The sequence below is a fragment of the Oryzias latipes genome, chromosome 13, assembly GCF_053564925.1.
Source record: "Oryzias latipes strain Hd-rR chromosome 13, Olatipes_Hd-rR_3.1".
NCBI classification, from domain to species: domain Eukaryota; kingdom Metazoa; phylum Chordata; class Actinopteri; order Beloniformes; family Adrianichthyidae; genus Oryzias; species Oryzias latipes.
In genome coordinates, this window is record NC_136249.1 from 2,585,835 (window position 1) to 2,611,637 (window position 25,803).

General features: G+C 45.3%; 1 protein-coding gene across 2 annotated transcripts in view; it reads left to right on the plus strand.

Moving 5' to 3' along the window:
- pik3cb (phosphatidylinositol-4,5-bisphosphate 3-kinase, catalytic subunit beta) overlaps positions 1 to 18,351 on the plus strand; it is a 66,400-nt gene extending 48,049 nt beyond the window's left edge. For both annotated transcript variants that reach the window (XM_011483050.4, XM_078929358.1), the window contains 11 exons: positions 3,633 to 3,754; positions 4,022 to 4,165; positions 4,275 to 4,374; positions 4,807 to 5,003; positions 5,110 to 5,219; positions 5,702 to 5,780; positions 7,676 to 7,843; positions 7,928 to 8,051; positions 8,147 to 8,292; positions 14,154 to 14,286; positions 16,991 to 18,351. In XM_011483050.4, the coding sequence (XP_011481352.1) occupies positions 3,633 to 3,754; positions 4,022 to 4,165; positions 4,275 to 4,374; positions 4,807 to 5,003; positions 5,110 to 5,219; positions 5,702 to 5,780; positions 7,676 to 7,843; positions 7,928 to 8,051; positions 8,147 to 8,292; positions 14,154 to 14,286; positions 16,991 to 17,128 (1,461 nt within the window). In that variant the 3' untranslated portion in view covers positions 17,129 to 18,351. The remainder of the gene's footprint in view (positions 1 to 3,632; positions 3,755 to 4,021; positions 4,166 to 4,274; positions 4,375 to 4,806; positions 5,004 to 5,109; positions 5,220 to 5,701; positions 5,781 to 7,675; positions 7,844 to 7,927; positions 8,052 to 8,146; positions 8,293 to 14,153; positions 14,287 to 16,990) is intronic.
- Positions 18,352 to 25,803: the final 7,452 nt, after the last annotated feature.

Genomic DNA, 25,803 nt, shown 5'->3' on the forward strand with positions numbered 1-25,803 from the left:
GGTGTGCCGCGGGATTTTTTTTAAGGTTAAAGTGTGCCGTGGCTCAGAAAAGGTTGAAAAACACTGCTCTATGGATATGGGGCCCTTGAGGTTTGACGGGTTGGAGTCTCCGCTGAGGCGACCGTGGCTGCCCCGGCTGGTCGGCTTCCTCAGTCCCATCGAGGCCTGACCAGAGTTCTCCCAGGGGCGGTGTTTGGGGGCGGGGGCCTGGGCTTGCTCATGTGGGCAGCACTTTCTTTTCCTCTCTCCTTGTGTGGGGTGGGGGTCTGGGGGGTTGGCGCCTCAGGCAATGCGGCCCCTGGGCATGGGGGGGGGGCCTGGGCCCAATGTTGGGGGGGACGGGGGGACGGTTGATTTACCACCGGGGTCAGTCCTCAAGCTGTCCCTGACCCTCTTCCTCATATAACCATTTATTAGGGTGAGGGTGGTGGGGGTCTGCCTGCGATGCACCTTGGGGGGAGGAGCTACTTGGCAGTGGCCCCCCTTCCTTGGTTGCCGTATGGAACGTGCCCCCCCCTCTCGGTTTTAATTGCACTTGAGACATCTAGGACCCTTGGTGGGGGGGTGCTTGGACATCACTGCCAGCAAGCAGTAGATGTCCTTAGTGCCCTACTCGCCAATTTTAACTGCACCTTTTAGTACTCACACCCCCTTTACAAATACACACTCCAACACACACCCATACACGCACACACACACGCTCACTAACACACATACATCACACAAGGAAGAGGGACTTCTGATCTTCTGTCCCCCAATCCCTGGCGGAGGGAACCGGGGGCCTCTGTCACACCGGTCGTGTTCCCTGGGTGCTGGCTTCCTGGGCCCAGCGGCCCTCTCTCCACGCAGGGAGAGGGATCCCTGAGCTCACTGGCAAGACCGGGGGCCGGGGATCATATCACATCTAAGCCAAGGGGTGTCCGTGTCCCAGTGGTGTGGTTTCTGGCCCCTGGGGGCCGGCCTTCTTCATATTTTCCAATTGCGGGTGAGCCTGGTCGGGCCACATTAATAACACCCCTTGGGGTCCCTCGCTCCTCTTGGGCGTCCTCCTTCCGGCCGGGGGGGCTGCCCCTGCCTTGCTCTCTCCTGGACTCACCGGGTCTTCCCTGGGGGGCCCTGACTCGTACCTGGGGCTGGGGCGAGGGGATGCTCAGGAATCCTGGGTGGTGGTGGGCCGCCTGTCTGGGGCTTGAGGTGCCCCCCTGGGGTGGAGCCCCTCGTTGGGCCCCCTGGGCGCGGTGGGGAGGCTGCTCTACGGGTCTGGCTGGGGCTTGCACTCTCCCCCCCTTTGCCCCCCTGCTCTTTAACGTCGGGGGCCGCTGTGGCGGTCCCGCTGGCCCTGCCCGGGATGGCAGATTTGGTTGCCCGGCAGGCGGTCTTTCTCTATCTGCTGTACTGTGCGGGTGTCCGGGGGTTGCAGCTGCTAGTGCGGTCGGGGCCTTGGTGGGGGGGCGGCTGTGTTCTCTCCCTCTTTTTACATTCCATCATCCATCCCAGACGAACATAAACACTCACTCGAGCACAGGTGTTATCTCTATCTTTGTCTTTCTTCATGATCTTAAGGCCCGTACACACCGGGACGAATATTCGCCAGGCGTTATTCGCCAGCGTTTTTCGCCACGTTTTTTGTGTTCACACCCAGGCGATTTTCGCTGATGATGAGCCGAGCGAACATGCAATTTCATTCCCTGACATTAGATGGCGCTTAATGTAAAACAGAAATACTCCTTTACACAAGGTGGCGCTGCGCAACTTTACGCTTCTTAAAGTCGCTTTTCACTCAGAAGAAGAGAGCAAGTATTTACGCGCTTGTCAGAATCATACAAAGAAAACATGAATATTTCAAGCACCAGTAGCTCCAACTGGTGCTTGGGTCGGGTATATTTTAGAATGTCCGTCATTATTTCTTCGCGGCTGTGTAGACGCTACTTGGCGTCTATCTTCTTCGCTGGTATGTGTGCTCAGCAAGGCAGTTTTGTGTTTGAGCGCCCCCAAGTGGTGTTTTACTGTAACTTCAGAAGCTCCAGACACGTGTGCAAAAGCGCCATTCTCATTGGTCGAATAGATTTCGACGCGAGGCGTCAAAAAAAAAAAACGAACCCGAGGCGTTTTTTTTTTTTTGACGCTTTGACGCGTGGCGTTTTATCGCGTCGGTGTGCACACTCTGATTGGTGCCCTTTGTTTAGTCACGAGGCGTTAAACGTCGGCGAAAATCGACGGCGAAATTCGTCCCGGTGTGAACGGACCTTTACCCTCGCTACTATAATCACCCCTCTACCCCCCCCCCCCCCCCCCCTTATCTGTCATCTCTCTCTCTTCTTTCCTCCTTACAAATATAATTAATGTGAATAAAGTTTAGCTGAAATAACAAAAGGGGTTTATTTAAATATACATCTGGTGTATCAGAAGATTCATAACCCCTGTTGTAAAAGTAAAATATGTCCAACACAAAAGGCTTTCAGCTCCCATCTGTTTGTTTAGCTGTTAGACAGGACAAGCTAAAAAAAAAAAGAAACACCAAGCTTACGTGCACACATTCAAGAACGCATATGTAACCCAGCAGGGAGGGGCTTCTTCTTCTTTTTCTACTGTTAAGTGGCGCATGTCCACCATCCCCAGTTGGAAAGGCTTAATATGAAATGTGGAAGTGGTGCAAATTTTGCGAATTGAGCACAAAGCGATTCTGTTCATTGCTAGCGTCTTTTCAATGGCAAATATGGATTAGCTTCATGTCAGGAGGGGGGGCTTGGTTAACCTTTGTTTGAAAAATAAAATGCAGACGTTGTCAGGATGGTTGTTGAAGACAGAGGCTGTGTCCGAATTCCCACCCTAACTACTAAAAAACTAGATAGTGCTGGACTTTCTGCTGCCCTGGATTTTAAAAGCAATTCGGATACGGCGGATATGACGTCATCGATTTCACAAAGCTAAAATAGAATAAATATGAGGGTTTAGCGACGATTATTTATTAACTTCTGAAGATGAAAATGTTGATGGTTTATTAAAAAAATACATTTAAATATATTGTTTTTGGTAAAAAAATTGTTCAGACGCAATGCATTGTGGTCTATATTTGCCAATCTAGTGAGCATCGATGCACGCTGGTTTTTCACAGAGACTTGTGGGAAATTTCTAGTGAACTGGATTTTGGAATTGTAGATTCAGACAGCACTTGAAAATGACGAACGCCCTATGTAGGGGTTAGGGAAGGAAGTGTTTCTTTAAAAGATGGAGACGTTGCTTCTGAGTAAAAGAATAAAGTTATGTTTTGCAGTTCTGGACTGATGATAACAACTGAAATACTTCAACCACACCTATCCAGCTTAGCTAGTGTACATTTCAGAGCTCGAGTAAAAAATTACTTTCAATAGAGATGCTTGTAGTCTGCTGCAAGCTTCATGGCAGCAAAAAGATGGAACAGCTGAACAAAGACTTGCAAACTGCAATAAAGAGACTGATTTGAAGCACCTTCAGGGCCACATGAGTACAAATAAGATGTATTAGTATAGCCGTTACCATGGTTTTTACCAGATGAATTTAGGCTGATCCCGTCAACCCCATCCAAGTGTTTAATTACTGAGTGATTGAAGGACGTCAGCCGCCTGAAGTTCTCTGCCTTTTTCTTGTCTCAGCTGCAGGCACTTCTTCAGATCTGGCCCAAGCTGAGTCCCAGAGATGCTCTGGAGCTTCTCGACTTCAACTACCCTGATCAGTATGTCAGAGAATATGCCGTCAGCTGCCTCCGGGATATGAGGTGAAGACATTTGTCTACATTTGCATTGCCAAATACCCACATTTAGTTTTTTACATTACATTATTTTCTTATCTGCTCAAAGTCTGTGCCCGCAGTAAAACTCTGTCAAGCCATTTTTGACAGGAAGCAAGTAGAGCTATTGACTCTTTTCCAGCCGCCAACCTAACTGCCTGCTGTAGATGTCGTTAGGAAGTTATTTCTAGAAAACAGCCTTTTGCAATCGCTGCTCATATGTTGTTCCCTCTATTTCCTTTCTTCCCACAACAGTGATGAGGAACTGTTGCAGTACCTGCTGCAGTTGGTGCAAGTGTTGCGTTATGAGCCCTACTACGACTGCGCCCTCACCCATTTCCTGCTTGAACGCGCCCAAAAGAATCGCAAAATAGGACATTTTCTCTTTTGGCACTTAAGGTGTGTAAGTCTGGAACCATCACCAATCGAGTTGAAAGTTAGGGAAAAAACAAAGCACCAAGTCTGGGGTTTCCCACCCTCATACCCAACTCTTTGCTGCCCCCTAAAGGTCAGAGATCCACATGCCTGCAGTCTCCATCCAGTTTGCCCTCATCCTAGAAGCATATTGTAGAGGCAGCATTCCTCATATTGAGGTTCTAAAGAAACAGGTAAGTCACACGTGTTTCTATAACACATCTGACTGCTTCTTCGTAAGTTTTTGACAGAGAAAGTCTGTTGTAAAAGTTATTAGTTATAAATTATTTGCCTCCTTTCTTTTCATCCAATATCAAAGAAGTTCATTTACAAGTAAATGTATGTAAACGTTCAGAAGCTGATATTTGCTGAGTAAAGGCGTTATCTGTGAGGCAGACGTGGTTTTATGGCTCATCAATGTGACAGCCGTTTGACCCTTCCTGCCCTCTAACATTTGCCCTCTGCCATGCACTCACTCTTCCTGACACTTCCTCAACATTTATCTGACCACTTTCCTGTTTTGAAAGGCATTTGCTTTGTCTGCTTTACGTCCCAGATTCCCTCAAAGGAAAGCGCTTTTTTGTTGAATCACTATGGTTGGGCTTCACGGTCTTTCTTCTTACCAGGTGGAGGCTTTGAGTAAACTAAAGTCCGTCAATGAGCTCATTAAGCTGGGAACAATTAAGAACACTCGTAGCAAAACCAAGGAGGCCATGCTGACCAAGGAAGCCATGATCACATGTCTAAAACAGAGTGGCTACTCGGAGGCTCTGTCGGACCTGCACTCCCCCCTGAACCCCAACGTCCTGCTGTCAGACATCAAGTAAGACGACGCCGTTTCTCTCAGGAGAGTGGCTGCTCTGACAGGAAGCAGATGGGTCCAAGTAGCAGATCAAAGATAACGTCTCCTCTCGTCATCCTCTCTGCAGCGTGGAAAAGTGCCGCTACATGGACTCCAAGATGAAGCCCCTTTGGATTGTTTACAACAACAAGCTGATGAGCAGCGACACTCTGGGAATCATCTTCAAAAACGGAGATGGTAGGAACGGGGAGGAGGGAGGCTTGGGAACTGTCTGTGGGTGAGAAATGGGCAACCCTGTACCTGTACGCAGAAAATATCAAAGTTGTAGACCCTTCTGTGAGCCCGGAAGGTGAAAATATCAGCATGTGTTTTCCCTACGGTCATGCTAAGGGCACAGGTCGTAGTGAACAAGTTTAAGTAGGGGTGAGGGAGGTGAGACGCAGGTGTGTTGTTCAGTTAAGTGTGGCTGTTGGAAAGTAGAGTGTACTTTGTGTGGACGTTCTACATGCACTTACTTATCTCGTGCACATCCTGTGCATGCAGCATTCGCATGCGGTCAGTGATGAAGCAGTACGCACTCCTTACTGACAACTAGAGCTTGGCATAAGGACACTACAACAGCATCATCCATAAGTGCGTGTCCCTTACGGGGCAACCCCCACACAGGTGCATGTTTGGAAGTACAAATATTTACTACTCAGTTTCGTTTCATTTTCTAGATCTGAGACAAGACATGCTGACCTTGCAGATTCTGAGGTTGATGGATCTTCTGTGGAAGGAGGCCAACCTGGACCTCAGGTGAGCTTTTCTGTTCACACGCATGTTTAATAAGGATGGACTTTGTCAGGCGTGTTTGTTCCTGCTCTCAGCGGGGAAGACGGACCTGGTGGGATGGGGTGGCAAAGCAGGAGGCACACTTAATTACCCCATGCTGGCGACAACCCCAGCCTTTTTACACTCCAGTTACCCAAACACACATTCAGTGTCTGTAGCCGAGTATCAGTTAATCAAATCCACACTTTCTTAAGACAAAACCCTCTTTCTCCCTGAAGCCTGACAGAGAGCCACGGTTTTCCTCAGAGTTGAATTTAAGGACAATCTTCAGCATAGTCCCATGTATTCAGAGCAGAGTACAGAGGAATGTGGGAGCATTTTAGTACCTTTCTCATCTGCTCTCATGTTTCACTTCATAAGTTCAGTAGAAGGTTTTCTCCTTAAGTTGGAGTTTGCATCAAGTTAGACAAAGAAGACCCACTGCTGCATTCTGCATTTAACAAATCAAAGTCATCTTACAGTCAAAAATCACCACCTACATGTGTTAATTTTTGAATTTGGGGGAAAATAAACAACCATTTCTAAAACTTTATTTATCAGAATCAAATGTCAACATGTTAGCATGACATATGTTGTTTGGACCGTGCCATTTCTTTACCTCCTTTTTTAGTTTAGTGAAATGTTTTTCTTAGTGAAGCTGACAGATGAAAGCTGTTGTAGATAAATGTAGTTCACTCTCTATTACAGCTCATGGTTGAGGCCTAGAACAGCTCCATATCGCTGCCATATGTCTGCATCATGTTGACTTGTTGCTTGGCGATTAAAAATAAACCGAGATGCTGAAATATTACAGCCACACCTTTTACCCTGGTGGATGCCTGTAGTTGCCTATTACTAAGGATCACCTGTTTAGTGGCTGATACTTCAGTCGGTGTGTTTGCACCTGAGCAGAAGCTGATCCTGCTCAAACAGCCGAGCATTAAAAATGGGTCACCATGGAGCATTTCCCTTAAACGAGTCAACAGCGCCATCTAGCTGTGTCTAAGTGTAGCAGTTTTTAAGAAGAGCCAGTAATTTACAAAAGCCATCCATCCTCACATGAAACCCCAGTGCAGTTTGGGAAACATCCCATTTATGGGAGAGCCATGAAGGTTGTTATGTGACATGCTATGGTAGAACCTTTGTGTTCTGGAACAAGCAGAAGAAAAAACGTAGCTCTGTCTTTGAAACGTGTTCTTCTTTTCTGATGTGACCGACAGAACAATTTATCCAGATTCATCCATGCTTGTATTTTAAAGACAACTGTTAGAACATGTGAAGAATATCTGTTGACATGAAATGCAGATGTACTGTGGACTAAAAACCAAAACTTCTTTAAGGCCTATTTTTATGGAGTCAAATCAGGATCAGCTTCATGTGAGAGAAAAACAAGATTGTATATTTGGAGGAAAATTTGAAGAAAAAAAAACGGTTCTGTTTTTCATTTCTCTCCCTCTTCGCTTCCAGTCCTCCATTTACACTTTCACTTTAGACTTTTGGCTTTCACTACTGACCTGAATGTGATGTGTTGGGGCTTGAGCCCATTGGCCAGCGGGACATGATTGACATTTGGTGATGGATGGTGATGGTTTTTTCTGTTTTTCAAATTACAGTATTGCTTTTCATTCAGCTGATCCTGATTTGCCGCCTTAACATGTTGTCTCACTGCTGAATCCACTTTAATGCGTCATAAATGAAAAAGTTTGAATAGTAATCTAAACAGTTAAACCGTCTGCCCCAGATACATTTGTCCTACAAGGAAAATATTTTCACTGGAAAAGGATTTCTGATTGTTATTATTATGGCTTCCTCATGTTTAATGATGAAATGGACCGAATGATGTATCCCTTAAATCTTGAATCAAAGCTTTTTTCTTACAGAATTGTGCCGTATGGTTGCCTAGCAACAGGCGATCGGGCTGGGTTGATAGAGGTGGTCTCGTCAGCAGACACAATTGCAAACATTCAGCTGACCAGCAGCAATGTCGCAGCAGCTGCAGCATTCAACAAGGACGCCCTGCTTAACTGGCTCAAAGAGAGGAATTCTGGGTAAGATGATCCTCCTTCCTGTTGGTTTGCATTGAGCATCTGCCACGTTTACAATATTCCGTTGTGTCTGTCGTGCCAAAACAGAGATGCTCTGGAGCGAGCCATCGAGGAGTTCACTCTGTCGTGTGCAGGCTACTGTGTAGCCACCTACGTCCTGGGCATCGGAGACCGCCACAGTGACAACATCATGGTCCGCAGCACCGGACAGGTTCAGCAAGTCTTTAAGTACTGGTCGTCTGCTCTCCGGCTAGATGTTCCCCTTCTTGTAAAGCTCACCGCTTGTGCTTCCGTCTTTGCTTTTAGCTCTTCCACATTGACTTTGGTCACATTCTGGGAAATTTCAAGTCCAAGTTTGGAATCAAGAGGGAGCGAGTGCCATTTATCCTCACGCACGACTTCATCCACGTCATTCAGCAGGGCAAGACCGGATACACTGAAAAGTTTGGCAGGTATGTACCACTGTGCTTCAGCATCTTCAGCCTCTGCTAAGTAAAGTGACAGTCTGATAAAGGTGCCGCACTATATAGTTTTATAGTTTTTGTATTTGACTTTATTTCATTTCTGTGGTGTGAGCCGGTAATGGGGCGGAGGTGAAGCGGTTGACCACTGATCGGAGGATGACAGGTTCCAGGACTCACTGGGGCTGCGGACAACCCAAAAACCTGTATCTCCTGTACGGGTGCATGTGGGGGTCACATGTACCCGTACGGGTGCATGTGGGGGTCAGATGTACCCGTACAGGTGCTGCAGTTCCCTTGAGACTCGTGCAGCCACTTTTAGAGATGTCATGAAAATGGAACGTACCATTGTTGTGTGTGTGTGAGATGGGTGTTTCGTGAAGTATTTGTAAGGATATTGTGATGTACAAGTGGTGCTGTGGTACAGTGTCCTAAGGCCACCCTCATTGTTCAGGTGCAACTACTGGCTGCTTCCTGACGTGGTTTGAATGCTGCGTGCCATGCAGGTGATACGTTATTGTAGAACCCACATAGGACGCCCATACAAACTACCCTCTGATTGTCTAATTTCCCTAAATCAGTTTTGACTGCAGCCTTTGAATCATTTCACCTTTTTTCTCTCATCTGTATTGATGCAGTACACCCCCTCGCCACCAGGTGGCAGTAGAGACTGTTGCACTGGAAGACGAACTAGACGCAACAAAGTTTTTCAGATTTCTGTCTCCTGGATGGTGTCATCCCAGGATTCAGTTCTGCAGAGCCACTTGACTTTAGAGACTCTTCTAGAAGATGTTTTCCTGCTCCTCTGAGTAGCCTATTTAGTTCCACCTGCTGATGAGGGATTCCGGTTATTTGTGCGCTGACTGCTTCAGAGGCAGAAAGGACAGGACCAGATGTCACGTGAACAGGTGCACAGGCTAAGGATCCAGTACTTACCAGAACAGTCTGATGCTATCCTGTTACTTGGTGGGTTTAAAGGTTTAGTGTGGTTTAGCGGTTGTGGCACTCATGGGTGGGTCTTGTTTTTGTGTGGCAGGTGAGAATTGTTGGACAAATGCATCAAAACAGGATCGCACATGTGAGACTGAGATGATCCTTGACTCCTCTTTCAAACCCTCTCAGTCTAGAATGTGACTTTGTCTTCTAAGGAGGGACCACTGTCCGTTAGGTGCAGGTGAGCTGATTCGCTGATGTTGTTGTGGCTCCTCTGGGCTGTGCCATGCTTTTGTTGGGGATTGTTAGGGTTCCCCAATGTGCAGTGCAGTACAAATATCAGTTGTTGAACAGCAACATTACATAAGGGACAACATTGAGATGACAAAGGAATCTGTTTCTGTGCAGCATCAGCAGCCACAAGTACAAGCCAAACTAAATGACTGTTTTATTTCAAAAGACAAACATTCTGCCAACTTTTTGTTTGAACAAGCCAAGTGTGTAAATTCCAAAAAGATGTGTGAGGTGCTCTTGATGTAAAAGAACAAACAAAACATTATGATTTTTTTTGTTACATTTTGAATTCATGTATAAGACCTAAATATAATTCCATCTCCCTAATATAGACAGAAAGTTTCTGCAGAATGTTGCTCTGTGCCGTCATCCATCTGCCGTGACGGGTCGAGGTCGGGGAGCAGACTGAACACAAAAACACTGAAGCATCTGTCTTAAGAAACATGAAGCCGATTTGTAAATGCTGCTATGACTTGGTCCTTGATTGGGGGGGCAAGCAGATGGAGAAAAAAATCATTCCAAAATATGTCAAGTTTTTTTTGTGTAGTTCTTGGCCAACAACCCAAAAACAAAAAGTCTAACCTGACAAAAAACCTCAAAGAGAAGTCCACCTCACTTCATATTTTTGGTAGCATTGGCGTTGGAAAAGGAACTAGAATCCATCACTTCCTGTCCATGACGGAGTTTCTTAATTCTTTGGTGATCCACTGTCCAGGCATCCGGTAACAGATGCAGTAAAGCAACCCAAAGCATCCTCTGACCTTTTTGACACTTAGATCTGTGATCCTTTCCTTGAAGGCCTCTTTTTTCTGTGCTGTTGTCTCATCTGTCCATCAGTTCTACAAGAACGCTTGTGGTTTTCTCACATAAATCTCCAAGTCTTCTTTCTTATCCCTTTGTGTCAACAGTAGCGTCCTCCTGGGTTTCCTACCACAGCCTCCCTTTGCATTTAGATGAGTGGTTCATTCAGAAAGTGTGAGCAGACACTGTTGCATCTGTTAGCACATCCACTGGAATTAGTTTGGAAGCTGATTCGGGTTCCTTATGCACTCTGCTGGGCCGCTTCGGTGCTGTGGGCTGTAAATCTCAGAACGCTTTGCCACAGTGGACCCATTACGACCGTTGGTGTTAGCAGGCCTGAGATTCTCCTTGTTTTTCTACAAACTTTTGTATCAAATCCTCAAATGCAGATTACCTGGACCTGTTAAAGAAATGAAATGAATGGAGGATGAAGAGGCGTGAACCGTTTAACGCAAAGTCCAGTAAATTCTGATAATGGACACCTTAAAGGGCATTATCATACTAATATTAAATATTATTTTTAACATTTAAATTTGCCCTGTATCAAGCCTTGGGGTGAGCAAGACAGTAACACCACCAACAAACGGCATAAATCAAACACAACATCCCCGTTGAGATGGAGACACAGTCATGTCCATCATAGAGACATTTGACGGACAGAGGCCTTTTCTACTGTTTCATAATAATCCTGTCTGTCCACCAAGTTTCTGTTGTTTCGTAACCAACTGGTGTTTAGGCCGGTGGATGAATATTATGGCACAATCGGGAAATGTGACCAGAACTTCTTCTATAGGAGTCCACTATCACTGTTCAATGGACACCCTGCAACCAATCGAGTATCAACCCAGACTGTGGCAGAAAAAGCAACCGTTTCTTCCCATTTGACAAAAGTCCAGTTCATATTGGAGTTGTGTGTATTTTTGTCAACTTCAGCGTTTTTTTCTGTTTTTTTGTTCCAGTACAAACAAAACAATGAACACGCAAAAACAAAACATTTACAACCAGAAGAAATTGAGCATGAGAAGTTCAGAATTTCCTGATAGAATTGTTAAGGTGTTGTTGTTATTTGATTCATTCCTGTGCATAGAACACATGTTTTGTAGTGCGACTGTAATGTTGTTGTTTTTGTCTGCAGTGTGGCATGCAACGGTTTTGTAAAGTACCACAGCCAGAGCATCGAGTGCCAGTTGTGCGTTTGCAATCAGCAGGACAGTCATTTAGTGACAGTGGAATTACCCGTGTGACACTTTCAGCCTCATGGCCTCATTGCATGAGCTGCAGCACAGGAGAGTAAACAACTGTCAGGTTTGCACGGCTCATGTCATCCAGGATAACGTCTCTAGTGCGTTTGTTGTGGTTTTGCCTGTGACGTTCAGCTGTTGTATGGAGTTGAAACACTGAAATAACTGGCTGGTTTCTTAGTGCTGGATACTTTTTGTAGTGGATAAAATTGCTTTCCAATCAAAGATATTAGCAGAAGAGCTGGTGTTGACCAAGTGCGGTCACTGGCTAGCAGTGCTTGTTAAATCAAGTCCCTTAAAGCAGTAAGGGGTTTTCTGTTAAAGACCCACTCCAAGGAAAATGCTCTTTTCAACATGTAGCATTTTCTCATGTTTGAGGACATTTATAAAGAGTTTCAGATGAAAATGGTTTCTGAGTATTTCTTTATTCAAATCAAGATGAATCAGGAGCAGATGAGAAATGCCATTTGAAAAAGCTCTGTTTTATGACGCAGAAAGGAAATGGGCGTGGCCACAGTCTCTCTGCTCCGCCCCTTTCTGTCAGACCAACAGATCCATGAAGGTCTTTATTTTCCTGGTCTGAGCTGGAATCTGGATCAGAACTGGATGGACGGACGGATGGATCTGATGTTGATCACCATTTTTGTTGCAGCGCTCATGTCAGCTTGGGGGTGTGAGGGGCTGTAAGCTAGCGGGAGAGAGTGTAAACAAAGGGATGATGGGACATGAGTGGAGGCTTACCATCACCCCAACGACCCCGCCCACAACTCAGAGGTGAATTTCTGATAACCTCCTGCTGCACAAACGTTCTCGAAAACAATAGAGGTTTTTGGATTTAGTCTAAAAGCGACGTCATCAAATTTAAAGACCACTGTTAACACTTTTCCAGTAGATCAAAGCTGATGAGAGCGGGACTTTAAACGTGCTCCTGTTTCACAGCTCGTGGTCTGTACCAGGGCGTGGGTGCCACAAACGCTAGTGAAAGCAGAAATGCTCCAAACGGCGGTTTGACCTTCCACAAAAAAGACAAATTAACCACAATGAAAGATGGGAAAAGCAGTTCTGTGCTGTTTGAGGAATGAAGCAAAAATCTAAGATTATTTGCTGCTGGTTCTTGACAACAGGTTTCCAACAGTTAGATGTTGTTAGTGGTGTCAGATGTGTATGGAAGCCTGCATTCATGAAGACATTTCTGCTTATCTCAAACGTCCTCCTTGCTGTTGTTGTAGCCTCTGGTTCACTAGAGCAATAACGAGCCCCGGGGGTCCAGAGTGTGTCCGTGGTGGGTGGGTTTCAGGAGCCACTGTCACGCTGCCGCTTTGTCTCCTGCACCTGTGTTTGGCCTCACTGTGCTGGAAAGCCTCTGGATTGGTGGCAGAAGTGGAGAGGACGAGGACCGAGGCTGTTCACTGAACAGAAATGCTGCAGGGGTTCAGATTGACTGGATGGATGCTGGTGTTTAATGTCACTGTTGCTGTCGGCTCATCCTCAGTGTCTTTGGAGACCTAGATTATAGAGTGTTGCTCATGACGACCAGTGCAGGCGATGCAGCTCTGCTTCTGTTCAGTGGGTAAGAAGCTTCGCTACAGTGAAGAATTACACCAAAGTGAAGCATTTACACCTACACGCCATGAAGAATGTGAGGCGTGTGAAGAGCGTGACGTCAACCACAGAAGAGGCTTTACTTCCTGCTCCGACCAAAGGAAGTTAATTCAATCGCCAATTTTCTGCGACACAGACATCGCCATGGTGGAGCCAGACGACGTCAGCCAGCAGTGATTGGTCCAAGTTGGCCTGACTCGTTGTTTTTATTGGAAATCCCTCTCGCCTATCAGGAGTGAGCTTGTAGGAAGGCCACACCCCTGTCACTTGACGCCGGGTTACACAAAATCTGTCAATCAAATGTTTCAAATGTTTGACATGAGACCACGAACTTTTACTGAGGCATCTGATTGGTCCATTCATAACGAATAACTTGTGCTACAGGAGAAACGTTATCAAGAAGATGTAAGAAAATGCATCAGAGCAATAACGCTTATTGTGAGGGGGGAGGGGTCACTCAGTCCAGTTCTCATATACAGTCAATGGCTTTGTTCTCAAACCCGCTCACATCCAAACAGATATGATCAGAAAAACAAGTTTAATGACGTGTCAACCGTTAAATCATCTACTTCAGAGATGTTTCCTGTAATGTGAAGCTGCGTGTATCTAGAAGGTTGATCTCCAACTGAAAGTGTTTTCTCACATTGAGGGTAACTGATTGGTCGTAGTCTCACAGAAACAAGAAGTAAAAAAGAAACTTCCAACCAGACTCCTGAACCGCACTGACTTCCTTTGCTTTCTGCAGATAAAGTTCATGTTGATGAGCCTCCACATCAACAGAAATGAAACAACGACGGATACTCTGCATTAACCAATCTAATGCTTCTTTAGGTTTAGCTTGACAGATACATCCAGGTCACATTATGCACGCCGACGCTGATGAGGACTTTTCAAAATGAAAGCTGAGGAAGAGTGGGTTTACTCCAAGTGGTTTATGACGACTCTAAGGCGCACCCTTCTCCACTCTTTTGCTTCTTCTAGTTTCCGGCAATACTGTGAAGAGGCTTATCTGGTCCTGAGGAAGAATGGCAACCTCTTCATCACACTGTTTGCCCTCATGCTGACTGCTGGCTTACCTGAACTCACCTCAGTCAAAGACATCCAATACCTAAAGGTTTGTTACAAGTTTAGCCAAGAGAAAAACTCTGTTTTCTTTATCACTGTCATTCGTTAGTTTGAGCTTTTCTTCTAGTGCAAATTTTCTCCCTTTCATCTGCTGTTTTATAATCTCAGGATGCTTCCATTATTCAACACAAACTCGAAAAAGTAGCACAGAAAAGTCTGACCTAGAAACAAATGCATGTTTCTATTTGCAGACAGTAGAAGTCGTTGGCAGAGCATCATCTTTATTGATCTTTATTTCATTGTCAGTATAGGGTTGTCATTTGTCTGTATTTTTCATGCAAGTGTCCCTTGTCTGCTTGTTTTAAATGAAATGCCTAATCAATGTCTAGTGTTTAAAGAAATGGAAACCTAAAAGGAATCCTTGCAAACAGAACTGCTCTGTGTTTCTGCCTCCACAGGTGATGCAGAGTTCAGCCTTTGTCGGCTTTTACCATTTCTGACAAAGATGCAGGTCTTTCCTGCTCCCCACAGTGCTGAGCCTCATGTTAGGCCTGCTCTTCACCACAGGAGTGACGCTCCTAACGCTGCACAAACCAAAATGTTTTTGGTTGGGTTCTGTAACTTTACCCAGAACTGTAGTCATAAGAACACGGCGTTGAGTCTCAAGCTTTTGTTTGGGAGTGACACTTTTTTTTGAACTAGTGCACCAGCAGTTGTGGTTTTGCTGGCTGTGCGCTGGATTGACGTCATTGTTTCTCTATACTCCAGGAAAACACCCTGTTTCCATAGAAGCAGCTCAGCCAAAAGGCTGGTCTAGAGCACACGACCTGTCTGAGCCTGAGCGCTGTTTACTTCAGCCTCAGAGAGTCTGAGGCTCCCAGCAGCAGCAGAGCAGCCCTTCATCGCTGCAGTACAGTGTTCCCTCGCTTATCGCGGGGTGATGCTCTAAAAATAACCCGCCGTACGGGAAATCCACAACCTACAACTTTAGACGTTTGAAACACTTCCACGTAAAACTTTACTCAGACAGACATGAACATTTTCACTCGCTTTTCTTTCTTGTTTAAACTCCCAAAGTTCAACCCTTCACAGAAAAAATTTTCAGTATTTTATAATAAAATGAAATGATAGATTGATACAGTTTGGGCAAACTGACCGCGTTCTGTACAGGAGACACGACACAGAGGAGGTTGACAGGAGTCAGACTCCGCCTGCCATTGTAGCTTCTCATTGGCTCCATGCACCTGAACCAGGTGGGGCCGGCTTTGGGAAAAACCAGCCGGACACCAGACGTTGAGGCCCTGGAGGCTGACATCTCTGCTCCGCAGCCAATCAGGATGCAGAACACAGTGGGCTGTTAAAATGAGAAATAAAAATCGTACTAAAGAAACTCCCAGAGATCGGGAAGGGTGATCAGTAATACGGCGAGGGACCCTTTGCAGCAGTTTCTCCCATTTATTTATAAGAACAGGGATCCGAAAAGTTCTTGTTCATCCGAGTAAATGTTTATGTTTGGAGGAAACCATCAAGTTTAAACCTTGAAATCCTGCAGACATCCATTCAAATGAAGCGTGAAGTACGCCGCTCCATCACTGTTCGGCTCTCACAGATTTGGCATGCTTTTTTTGGTTTGCTTTTTCTGCGTCCTGATTGGCTGGCGACCTTGTCACCCCGGCTCCTCTGTGCCTCTACAGAGTATTCTCAGTTTGCCACATTGACGATCAGATCTTTGTTTTCATTCCTGGGCTTCTCTTCTATGGAGGTTTGAGAGTTTAAACATAGAAACGAGTTAAAATGTTCATTATCTGTCAGAGAAATTGTAGAAAATTAGAAGTTTTACAGCCTAAAACATCTAGAATCCTACTTTACAGATTTCATCAGTTATTCGTTTAGACCAGAGGTTCTCAAAGTGCAGCCTGGGGGCCGATGGCGACCCGCGGGAAGATTTTTTGTGGCCCTCAATAAAAGAGATCCAGATCATGTTCCTTTGAGGAAAAGGTTGTGTTGGTGAGGAGAAAAGGCGTTTTCTAGCTAGGTGGTCAAATGCTTGCTGTGTCGTACCTCATGGATAAAGTCCTGTGTCTGATTTACAAGCAGGTAAATGCATCGCTTAAAGAAATCAATATAAATCATCAATATGATACAAATCATAAATCTATGACAAATTTACCGGTGAGGAGCGCAGCAATAAGCTCCATCAACTACAACCAGGCTGTGCTGCACAGCAGATAATGTTCACTAAAATGTCTAAATCCAGTGAAGCTGTGACTGAAGCTAGTAGCTACGTTGTAGCTTTGGAAACGCTCCAGCAAAGCAAGCCCTTCAGTGACGGGGAGTTTGTAAAAGAATGGATGCTGAAAGGAGCTGACATTGTTTGTCCAGAGCAAAAGATACAAATAGAGACGAGTAGAAGATCTGAGCAGCAACCTCTGGACAAACATCTGGAGGGCCTGGTTAACTGGACAAATGACACTTGGTCATTAAAGTTGGTAAAAACTACTTTTTCTCCTTATCCATCCACTTTTTCACCAAAACTGGCCCCCAGTCTAATGTCGAGTTCTTAATTTGTCCCTCAGGTACAAAAACTGTGAGAACTCCTTTAGACCATAACCCGCCATAGACAAGGGAATGCCGTATTTCCATTTCCTGTTGCACTGGTGCTAACGATGACTGGATGAGCAGACATACCATCTCTTGGAGTAGACGCTGACTTGTGGCCCCTTCTAACCCTCTTTGCCCCCCCCTCCCTCCAGGACTCACTGGCCTTGGGGAAGTCTGATGAAGAGGCCCTCAAGCAGTTCCGCCAAAAGTTTGATGAAGCCTTGAGGGAGAGCTGGACGACCAAGGTGAACTGGATGGCCCACAACGTCGCCAAGGACAACCGCTCCTAGGAGCCCAAAGGAGCCGTGAATGCGGGCTCCCAAGAGACACTTTGAGGGAATATGTGGAAATCCCAGGATCTGCCGAGAAGACGGGGTAATGGATGCCCTGCACAAAGAAGGGAATGGAGCTGTAGTTTGGAATTGATTTTGCTGTTCAATGCAGATTGTCCTTGCCGCCCGCTTTGTTGCAGTCTGGCTGCTGTTGAGCGTCCAGGCCAACAGGCCTCTCTGTGGAGGCGCTGCTTGTGCTGGCTTTGCACGTTTGGTCAGCCACAACAGCCGCTAAAGAAGGGAACTGAGGCCCTGCGCCTTCACCAAGCACACAGAGCGGGCTATCGCAACACTTCACTAAAGCAAGCCTGAGATCCACCGGTTGGTCCATGCTTGGCTGTTCTGAGCGATACGGTCCACTGATGGGACAGTCATGAGACTTTGTGCACAGCTACACCCTCTCCCTCTGTCCTCATGTGAACCTCCAAAATGTCACAAGGTGGCACCATTTCTGAGGTTTGTTTATTGTTGTTTTTGTTTGCAATGACAGAATTGATCATGTGACAGAGACTGCTTGGGGGGGACCAATGAGAGAAGACGCCCTGAGCCTTTGGGTCCACCGTTTGGATCAAAGTTCACGTGGACCTGTTGAACACTGGAATGTTTTCATGCAGTAACTTATAAAGTCTTTTAATAATCTAAAGGTTTTTTTTTAATATCATTTTTTAAGACTCTGAAATCCAAAGCGTCGTTGTCACTACCCGTTCTCTCTTCAGCTTCTCCAAACGGCCCTTTGGAAGAACTCACTGCAGCCAAGCCGTTTAAGCTTTTAGGAGCAAATGTTCAATCCAGATCTCCTTTTCAGATTGTGTGTAAACCATCTGTTTCCAAACTGAATGTGTGTGTATGTCCTGGATATTCAGAGGACCTGTTTTATATCAGCAGATGTGGGCGGGGCCTGCGGGCAGTATCTCTTTATCTGTGGCAAAAGTGTACACGAGATGCGAAGCTGCTTCCTCCAGCGCTGTGCCGGCGTCCTGCATCTGTGTTTGATTCTGTGCAATACCCCACTATCTGATCCATCGTCACGATGGTCCTGGAGCGGCTTTTCGGGGGGAGGATTCTCTCACCGGCAGCCCTTTCCAACCCCCAGACACTGGATTTAGTCAAACGGAAAGGCTTTTGTTGTTTTGCTGGCTTTATTGTTTTCATAGGAGTTTTATTAAAGTTATTTTCGTGTCTGTGCCGTTCATCTGCTGGTTCTTGAGGTGGGATGTTCCCGAAGATGAGTCTGTCGATTGGAAGTGGCGTTTGTGGAGCTTCAGAGCACAAACGACGCTAAACGCCATATTTCAAAAAATGTCAGGGATATTTAAGGGAAATGTTGAAAATGATTATGGCAGGGGTCGGGAACCTATGGCTCGCGAGCCATATATGGCTCTTTTGATGGTCACAGGTGGCTCGCAGAGAAATCTTTAATTATACTTTTTTTTTTTCATTAGACCAGACCTTGTCTGGCGCGATGCGATGCCAGAGGCGCACAGTAGTAGCGGTGCTTGGAGAACAAAATCTGCGCCAGCGCTATCAGTTACTATTATCTATTATTTCACAGAGTTTGTACCAGCCGGAAACCTGTGAATTGACGTGCCTAAAACTGTGCGCTCCCGTCTCTGAGAAAGAGGGCGTAGATGCGGGGATGGGATGTGCGAGGAAGAAAGCAGAGGGTGGGGGTGAGGGGGTTGTGGGGACTGGCAGCAGGTGAATCGCGCAGGGATTGTAATAACGTAAAACCCGCTACCCGTCACTCACTGCAGCGTGTGAGTGTGTGTTTGGCTCCCCGTCTGCATGTGAGCAGTCTTTGTCACATCTAAAGAACATTCAGACCTAAGATCACGTTTAAAGTCTCAACGCCTGCATGAAGCAGAAACTCACCACGTATCAACCAGACTAGACCATCAGCAGAACCACCACGAAAAATACTCATCATTTATTAGCAACAGCATAACAATGTTATTAAAAAGAATCAATAGACTTATTGTACTTTAAAAATGTTGACTTGGACTGGGTGGCTGGGTCGCGTTAAAAGTTCTGGAGTTCATTAAACGCATCAAGCAGAGATCTGATTGGCCCTCAGTTCTGTCACTCAGCCTGTTGTTAGGTAATTTGGACCAATGGGGTTCAGCTATGGGCCGAATAAGGGAAATGGGAGGGCTGGAGCGGGAGCAGGGGAATATAAAGTTGGGAGAAGCGCTTTCATCTCGCTGGAGAGATTAAGGAGTTGCTGAATTAATCGTACGGCGTTTGTTGTGGTCTGCAGTAACCAGAATAGAGAACCCTAAAAGAGGTTAAGTCTCCGTGCCTCAGTGTGGGAAAGAGACACAACATTATTGTATGGCTATTTTGAAATTACATTTCAAAATATGTGGCGTTTATGGCTCTCTTGGCCAAAAAGGTTCCCGACCCCTGGATTATGGGATGACTCCTGGACCTACAGCTTGGTGACAAACTGTGAAATTTGGCGATTTTCCCTCAATATGCAGAGAATTTCATACACGCCACCAGCTTACGTCTACAACCACAACCCAAGTTTAGTTGACCTTTGACATCGGGAAAAGGTCGCCATCTTCAAATTTCTCCCCAAAAAAGCCCTTTAGTACCATCTACAAAGTCCTCCTTAAAGTTGTCCCAGAGATTACGATGTAGAGCGTCCCAACGTCCCGACCATCATTGGAAAGCTGCTGTGGAAAAAATGCTGGAATTCCAATTAGGATTGGAAGGTGGTTTTGAACGGCGTTCGCTTGCCGAGCGTGGCGTTTCCCTGTGGCTAATGATGAATTGATAACATACGATATTAACACAGGAATGTGGGCGTGGTTAACCAAAACCTCTGTTACCAAGGAAATCCAAAAGTCTATGTTTGCCAGTTCTTCTAAAAATCACGTAGACCTACCTGGTCATCATCCCCAGGTGACCAAAAAATGGTTAGAGACTTCCCGATCTTACCATTTCAAAGTCTGTACGTCTACAGACACTTTGACTTTAGGGTATTATTAGGTTTGCAATCTGCTCAAAAACCTAAACTTTCAGCTGAGTGGGACGGATGTTTAGTGCAACGTAGGTCCTAAAGACCAAATCACAGTAGAAGAATGTCCTTGAAGCAGAGTTGAAGTGGAAACAGTTCAAAACATTAGATGATGCACTGAGGTGACTGCTCATCAGCCATGTTAACCTTCTCACCAACACATGCTCCTAAACGGCTCACATGGTGAATAGAAAGCATCAAGTGAATGTATAGAAATGTAAACTGGCCTGTAAAAGGATTTTTGCCCATCTGCATGGTATTGGTTGTTTTCTGTGGCTCCTACATGAACCAACGCTGCAGTCATTTGGATTTCACTGCAGAATGAAGTTCTTATTTTACACAGTCTGTGCTCAGCATGTCAGGTTCTTTAATTCAACTACAGATGGAGACTTTTCTACTGCTGACAGTCCCGTTTTACCGTGAAGACGTCTATTCAGTGGTTCAGAAAAAAGGGATTATGTGAAGGTTAATTCAATCCTTTATCAATGTTGGAAAGAGCTTCATAAAAAAATTAAAACAGGTTTTTACATTTTAAATGAAGCTTGTTTTTTTTTACCTTTTTTTGCTATTTAACCAAATTTTTTATTTAATTCCTTCAAATTTCATGTTTTAGTTCATCACTTTACTTCTGCACGGCGATAAGTAAAGTGTGTGAGTTATTTTAGAATTACATGTTAATAAATCTGAGATAAACTGTCCAGTGAAGATAGATTTAAAGAAAAAAAAGAGTCTATTCAGACTTTTAAATGCTAATGAGAACAAACGTGTCAGACAGAGGGTCCAACAATGCAGACTGGTGTGTAGTCACAAAAACTAGATACTAGATTGGATTGTGTGAGGAAAGTCATGTCGCAGCGTCTTGATGCCATGTTTCCAACAGAGCTTTGTGTATCTGTAGTTCTTGTTTACCACAAGCAGCAGGAAAACCTAAAGTAGATTATACTCTGTTGTTAAAAAAGACCTTTTGACACGACTACATTTTTTAACTGATCCACATTTGACACAATAAAAGATACAATAAATACTTGGAATGAACTAAGTGGTCATGTCCAGGTAACAAAAATGGAAAAAGGAGAACTGCCCAGAAAGTCCTGTGTGTGAGAAGCAGCAGGAGACTGGAGAGGAAATGGCTTCAGATGTGTGGTTTGGAGGAGATCTGGCTCAGCGGGGAGGAGGATCTCACCAACAGCTGTTTGAACAGCCGGCTCTCCTGAAATGACGTTGGAAGAAACATGCCAGGCCGTCTTCTGCATCATTCTCCCCCTGGAATGTGCAGCGTTTCCAAATGCATTGGAGGAGTTCCATACTGTTCACTGAAATCATGAATGAATGATTTCTGAAGATAATCATCAATCAGAACTGGATTTTGTTACTTGAAAAGAATGAATGGGATCAGAACCCGATTACAAAAACTGTAAAACTATCAAATAAATGAACTGGGATTATATAAACTCACTTCTTCCTGCTCCTTCTCAAGCAATAAATCAAGCTCTACATCTAAGGGTTTTTGTCTTTTCTATTTATTTTCCTTTTTTAGAATTAATGCGTTTCATTTCTGTAATGAGTTTGATCAATCTGTGTACATTCTTTGCTTTGACTACAATGCTTCAACTCAATCAATCAATCAATGATACCAAACCAGGAGGATTCCTTATCTCCATGACGCCCATTGATGCAAATATGCACCAAACCCTTTCGGCTCCAAAATTACCTTCGTGTAGCTGAAAACAGTAACATTTGTGATTTTTTTATTTTATTTTTTTCATTGCTGGGAATAAACATAATACTGTACCAAGCAATGACAAAAGCACATGCTACCTTTGACCTGAGGGACTTGAAGCTGATCATGGCTGTTAGTTAAAGGAAGGATGGGGTCATGCTTCATGGAAAAGCTGTTGAACCTCTGAAGGAGGTTCCCAAAGCCATTACAACACCAAAAATGGGCTGGAACGGGTTGTCAATCAAGGATGGCGGTTCGCTTTCATCCTCCAAACACCCGCCACAACCTTGATGGGATGTCTCAAGACAAAAGTGGTTTGAATTGACCAGTTTATTCATTCTCAGCGGAATGGCAAAGGGTACTATAACAAAGTAATAAATAAAGAGAAACAGGAAAAACAATGGGTTAAATGCTTTAGAACATTCAACCAATAATAACAACACAGCTTGATATAAAGTATCAAAAGAAAGCCAACAGGAAACCAGATTAGATCTGCATTTCCACCTTCAGGATGAGGTGGTCCAATATAACCAGGCAATCGTTACATGTATAGCTGGATCTCATTTCTGAAGGATAAATAGTGTTTCTCACAGTAAAGGTTATGCAATCATTCCAACCACTTTAGGCTTCCACAAATAACAGTCCCCCACATCGTGATTCACTCCTGTTTAGGGAAATCCGCCCACCTTTTCAACTCCTCTGTCTGCCGCTGTTGCCATCAGCGAAGCACATAAGAGATGGAGAGGAGACGGATTCATAAATCACTTCCGTTTGAATCCACCGGCACATCCACCTCATAACCACACATGGATGAGGACGCCGCCGTGCGCCTCTTCCTACACCGGTGTGGTGAGATGTGAAGTGGGGGCCGCTTCCTGTGAGGGAGGAAATGCGGCTCATGTGCTCATCAGTGGAAGGTGTGGACAGCTTTCCAGAATCCATAATATGGCCGTTTTTTTTAGATGAATGTGAAGCTGCCACAGACAGAGAGACCGGAAGGCTTAAACTCTGCTTCTGTGTTTTCTCCAGCCTCACAGCCAGCGGTTGTTGTGGCTGTTCTGCCGCCTCGTGCCGCTCAGGCCCACATTCAGCCAGGGTGCAGGTAGAATATTGAGTGGGGGGGCGCAAGTCTGGTCTTGCTGAGAGTTGGGGTGTCATAACCCTATGAGCCCTAAAGTGCTTAGAAAACCATGTTATCATCACATCAGGACACAGGGCTTTGCTAAAGTTTTCCCCCCGTGGATGTTTGTCCCTTTGGTTGCTTTCATAAATCACTCATGAACAATAAAATTGGTCTTTCCTCACAAAAATTGAGCAGAAAAAACCTTCCATGTCAATGTGAAAACAGAATTCTACAAAGTAATGTCATTGAAACAAAAAAATACATTGAAATATAATTGTTTGCATAATTATTCACCGCCTTTTAAATGTAATGGACTAATTCAATAAAAGTCCATCCAATTAATGCCGTTAGTCTCACAGTTAGTGAAGTGAAGATCACCTGAGTGGTGTGGGTGTGGCCCAAGTCACTGAATTATAAAACCCCAGTCTAAAAAGGGTCCAGGTACTGGTGGGGCGGTATTCCTGGACATCATGAAGACAGAGGAACACTCCCCCCAACCACGGCTGGATGAAGCTCGTCTGCTGGACTTTAGATGTGTAGTTGTAGGGTTAGATAAGTAAATTCTTCTCTTTGAGTTCTGGTAAATCGCCAGTCCGTCCTGGGGGAGGATCCCTCCTTCATGTGGACACCCCTGAGGTTTCTTCGTTTTTCCGGAATCCGGTTTTTTGGGAGTTTTTCCTTACCGCGAAGGGGGGTCTGAGGGCAGGGATGCCAGTATAGCTTAGTCAGTTTGTTATTTCATTTTAGTATTTTCCTATTGAACTCTATGTATTCATGATCCTTTTGATTTCATGTTTTACTTCGAAGCCCATCGAGACGACTGTTGTTGTGATTTTGGGCTATACAAATAAAATTGAATTGAAATTGAATTGAATCCACGCAACTCAGAGAAAGGGTTGTTGAAGGGTACAAGTCAGGGGATGGATGCAAAGACCATGTCCAAGGCATTGAACATCCTCTGGAGTTCAGAGGAATCAATCATCAAGAAGTGGAAGGCATACAGCACATGTGTGAATCTGCCTAGATCAGGCCGCCTTCATGAACTGAGTGACCGTACAAATAGGAGACCTGTGAGAGACGCCACCAAAATCCCACGACTACTCTGAAGGAGTTCCCACCTTCACCTTGCTGGGATGGGAGACTGTAGAAGCTCCTGCCCGGGTTCTTCACTGGTCAAAGCTTTATGGGAGAGGGCCAATGAGAAAGCCGCTGTGGAAGAAATTACTTATTATAGCTCGACTAGAGTTCACCTGTGTGAGACTCCATGATGAACTGCTTCACAAATACAGTTGAATTGATTGAGACGTCTCCACACAGACTCAGTGATTGCAGACAAAGGTCATCTACTAAATTCTGTCCTGAATAGTTATGCAAACAATTACATTTCATTTTAGATTTCTGTTTCATTGACATTACTCTGTAGAATTCTGTTTTCACATTGACGTGGAAGGTTTTTTCTGGTATATTTTTGTGAGGAAAGACACATTTTATTGACCATGAGTGATTTATGAAAGCAACAAAAGGCGGTGAATACTTTAGCAAAGCATCTGTACGTACTTCTAACTTCTCCTTTGATCTATGTGTCTCATACGGCTTATGTTGAAGGCAATCCCTGACACCACCCTCTGCCTTTACCGGGCTTGGGACAGGCACCAGCAGGACACTAGTTTGGGCCCTGCTGAGGATGCATCTATCTTTTTTTATTTTTAAGTCTGTCTATGTGTCTGTTCATCCATCCTCACGCTTTGGTTTTGTATTTATTTATTTATTTTTTGGTTGGTTTTGTATTTTTTTAGCTGATGTAGTCTGGTTCCCCCGTTGCCGGTCCCCAGCCCGGATAAATGACAGGGTGGTGTCAGGAAGGACGTCCAGCATAAAACTCCCCGCCAGACCATTGAAAGCTGATTCACTGTGACAATCCCCGAAAGGACACAATGGGGCAAAAAAGTAGCTTTTGCCCCATTGTGACACAAACAGAAAAGCCCTGGTGTCAGCGCAGGTTCCAGGGTTTAGAGGGAGAAATGTGTTGTTGTTGTTCTGGTCCGCCCGGGATCAGCTGTGCTCCCAGTCTCCTCCGCAAGGAACAACAAACCCGAAGCAGCCGGGCAGTTTCATTCACAAAAAGAGAAGGGGGTGCAGGCGCACGCGCTGCAGGCAGAGGAAGCTGCAGACGGAGGGGCTGCAGACGGAGGAAGCACCTCATTGGTAGTTGCGGTTTTGTCTGCCTCCGCTGAAAACTCGCTCGGTTCCGTCAGTAACTCGGTTCTGTTCGTTTTTGGGAACAACACTGTTGGTCATCTTTTAAATCAGAAGCGCGTGGGGCCGGTTATGGATGGAGGGAAATAGAAACTGGAAACATGTTTCCTGGAGAGGTCAGACTATCCCTCCCAAAGGTCACGTTTTCCAGTGAATGAAACCCTGGACTGGTTTGTGTCCATAGTCACGCGCTCCGTCTGACATAACGTCACGACCACCTTTGAACGTCGATGCAATATATTATATAGATATGTGTTTCATTGCCACGCGCGTTGTCTTTATGTAATTGCAACATTTGATCAGTTGTTTGGCTCGGTATTACTCCGCGTTGTCGTAACCGGCCGGCTCCAACGCCCCACGGTCCACACAACATGAGATTCCACGTGCGCGGGGAGACTTGTTTATATAAAGCGACGGACAGCCTCCCGGGCCAATCAGACGCCGACGCTGCGATTCCGTAACGTTCTCCATGGAAACCCCTCGCTTTCAGCCAATCGGGTGGCGCTGTGGGA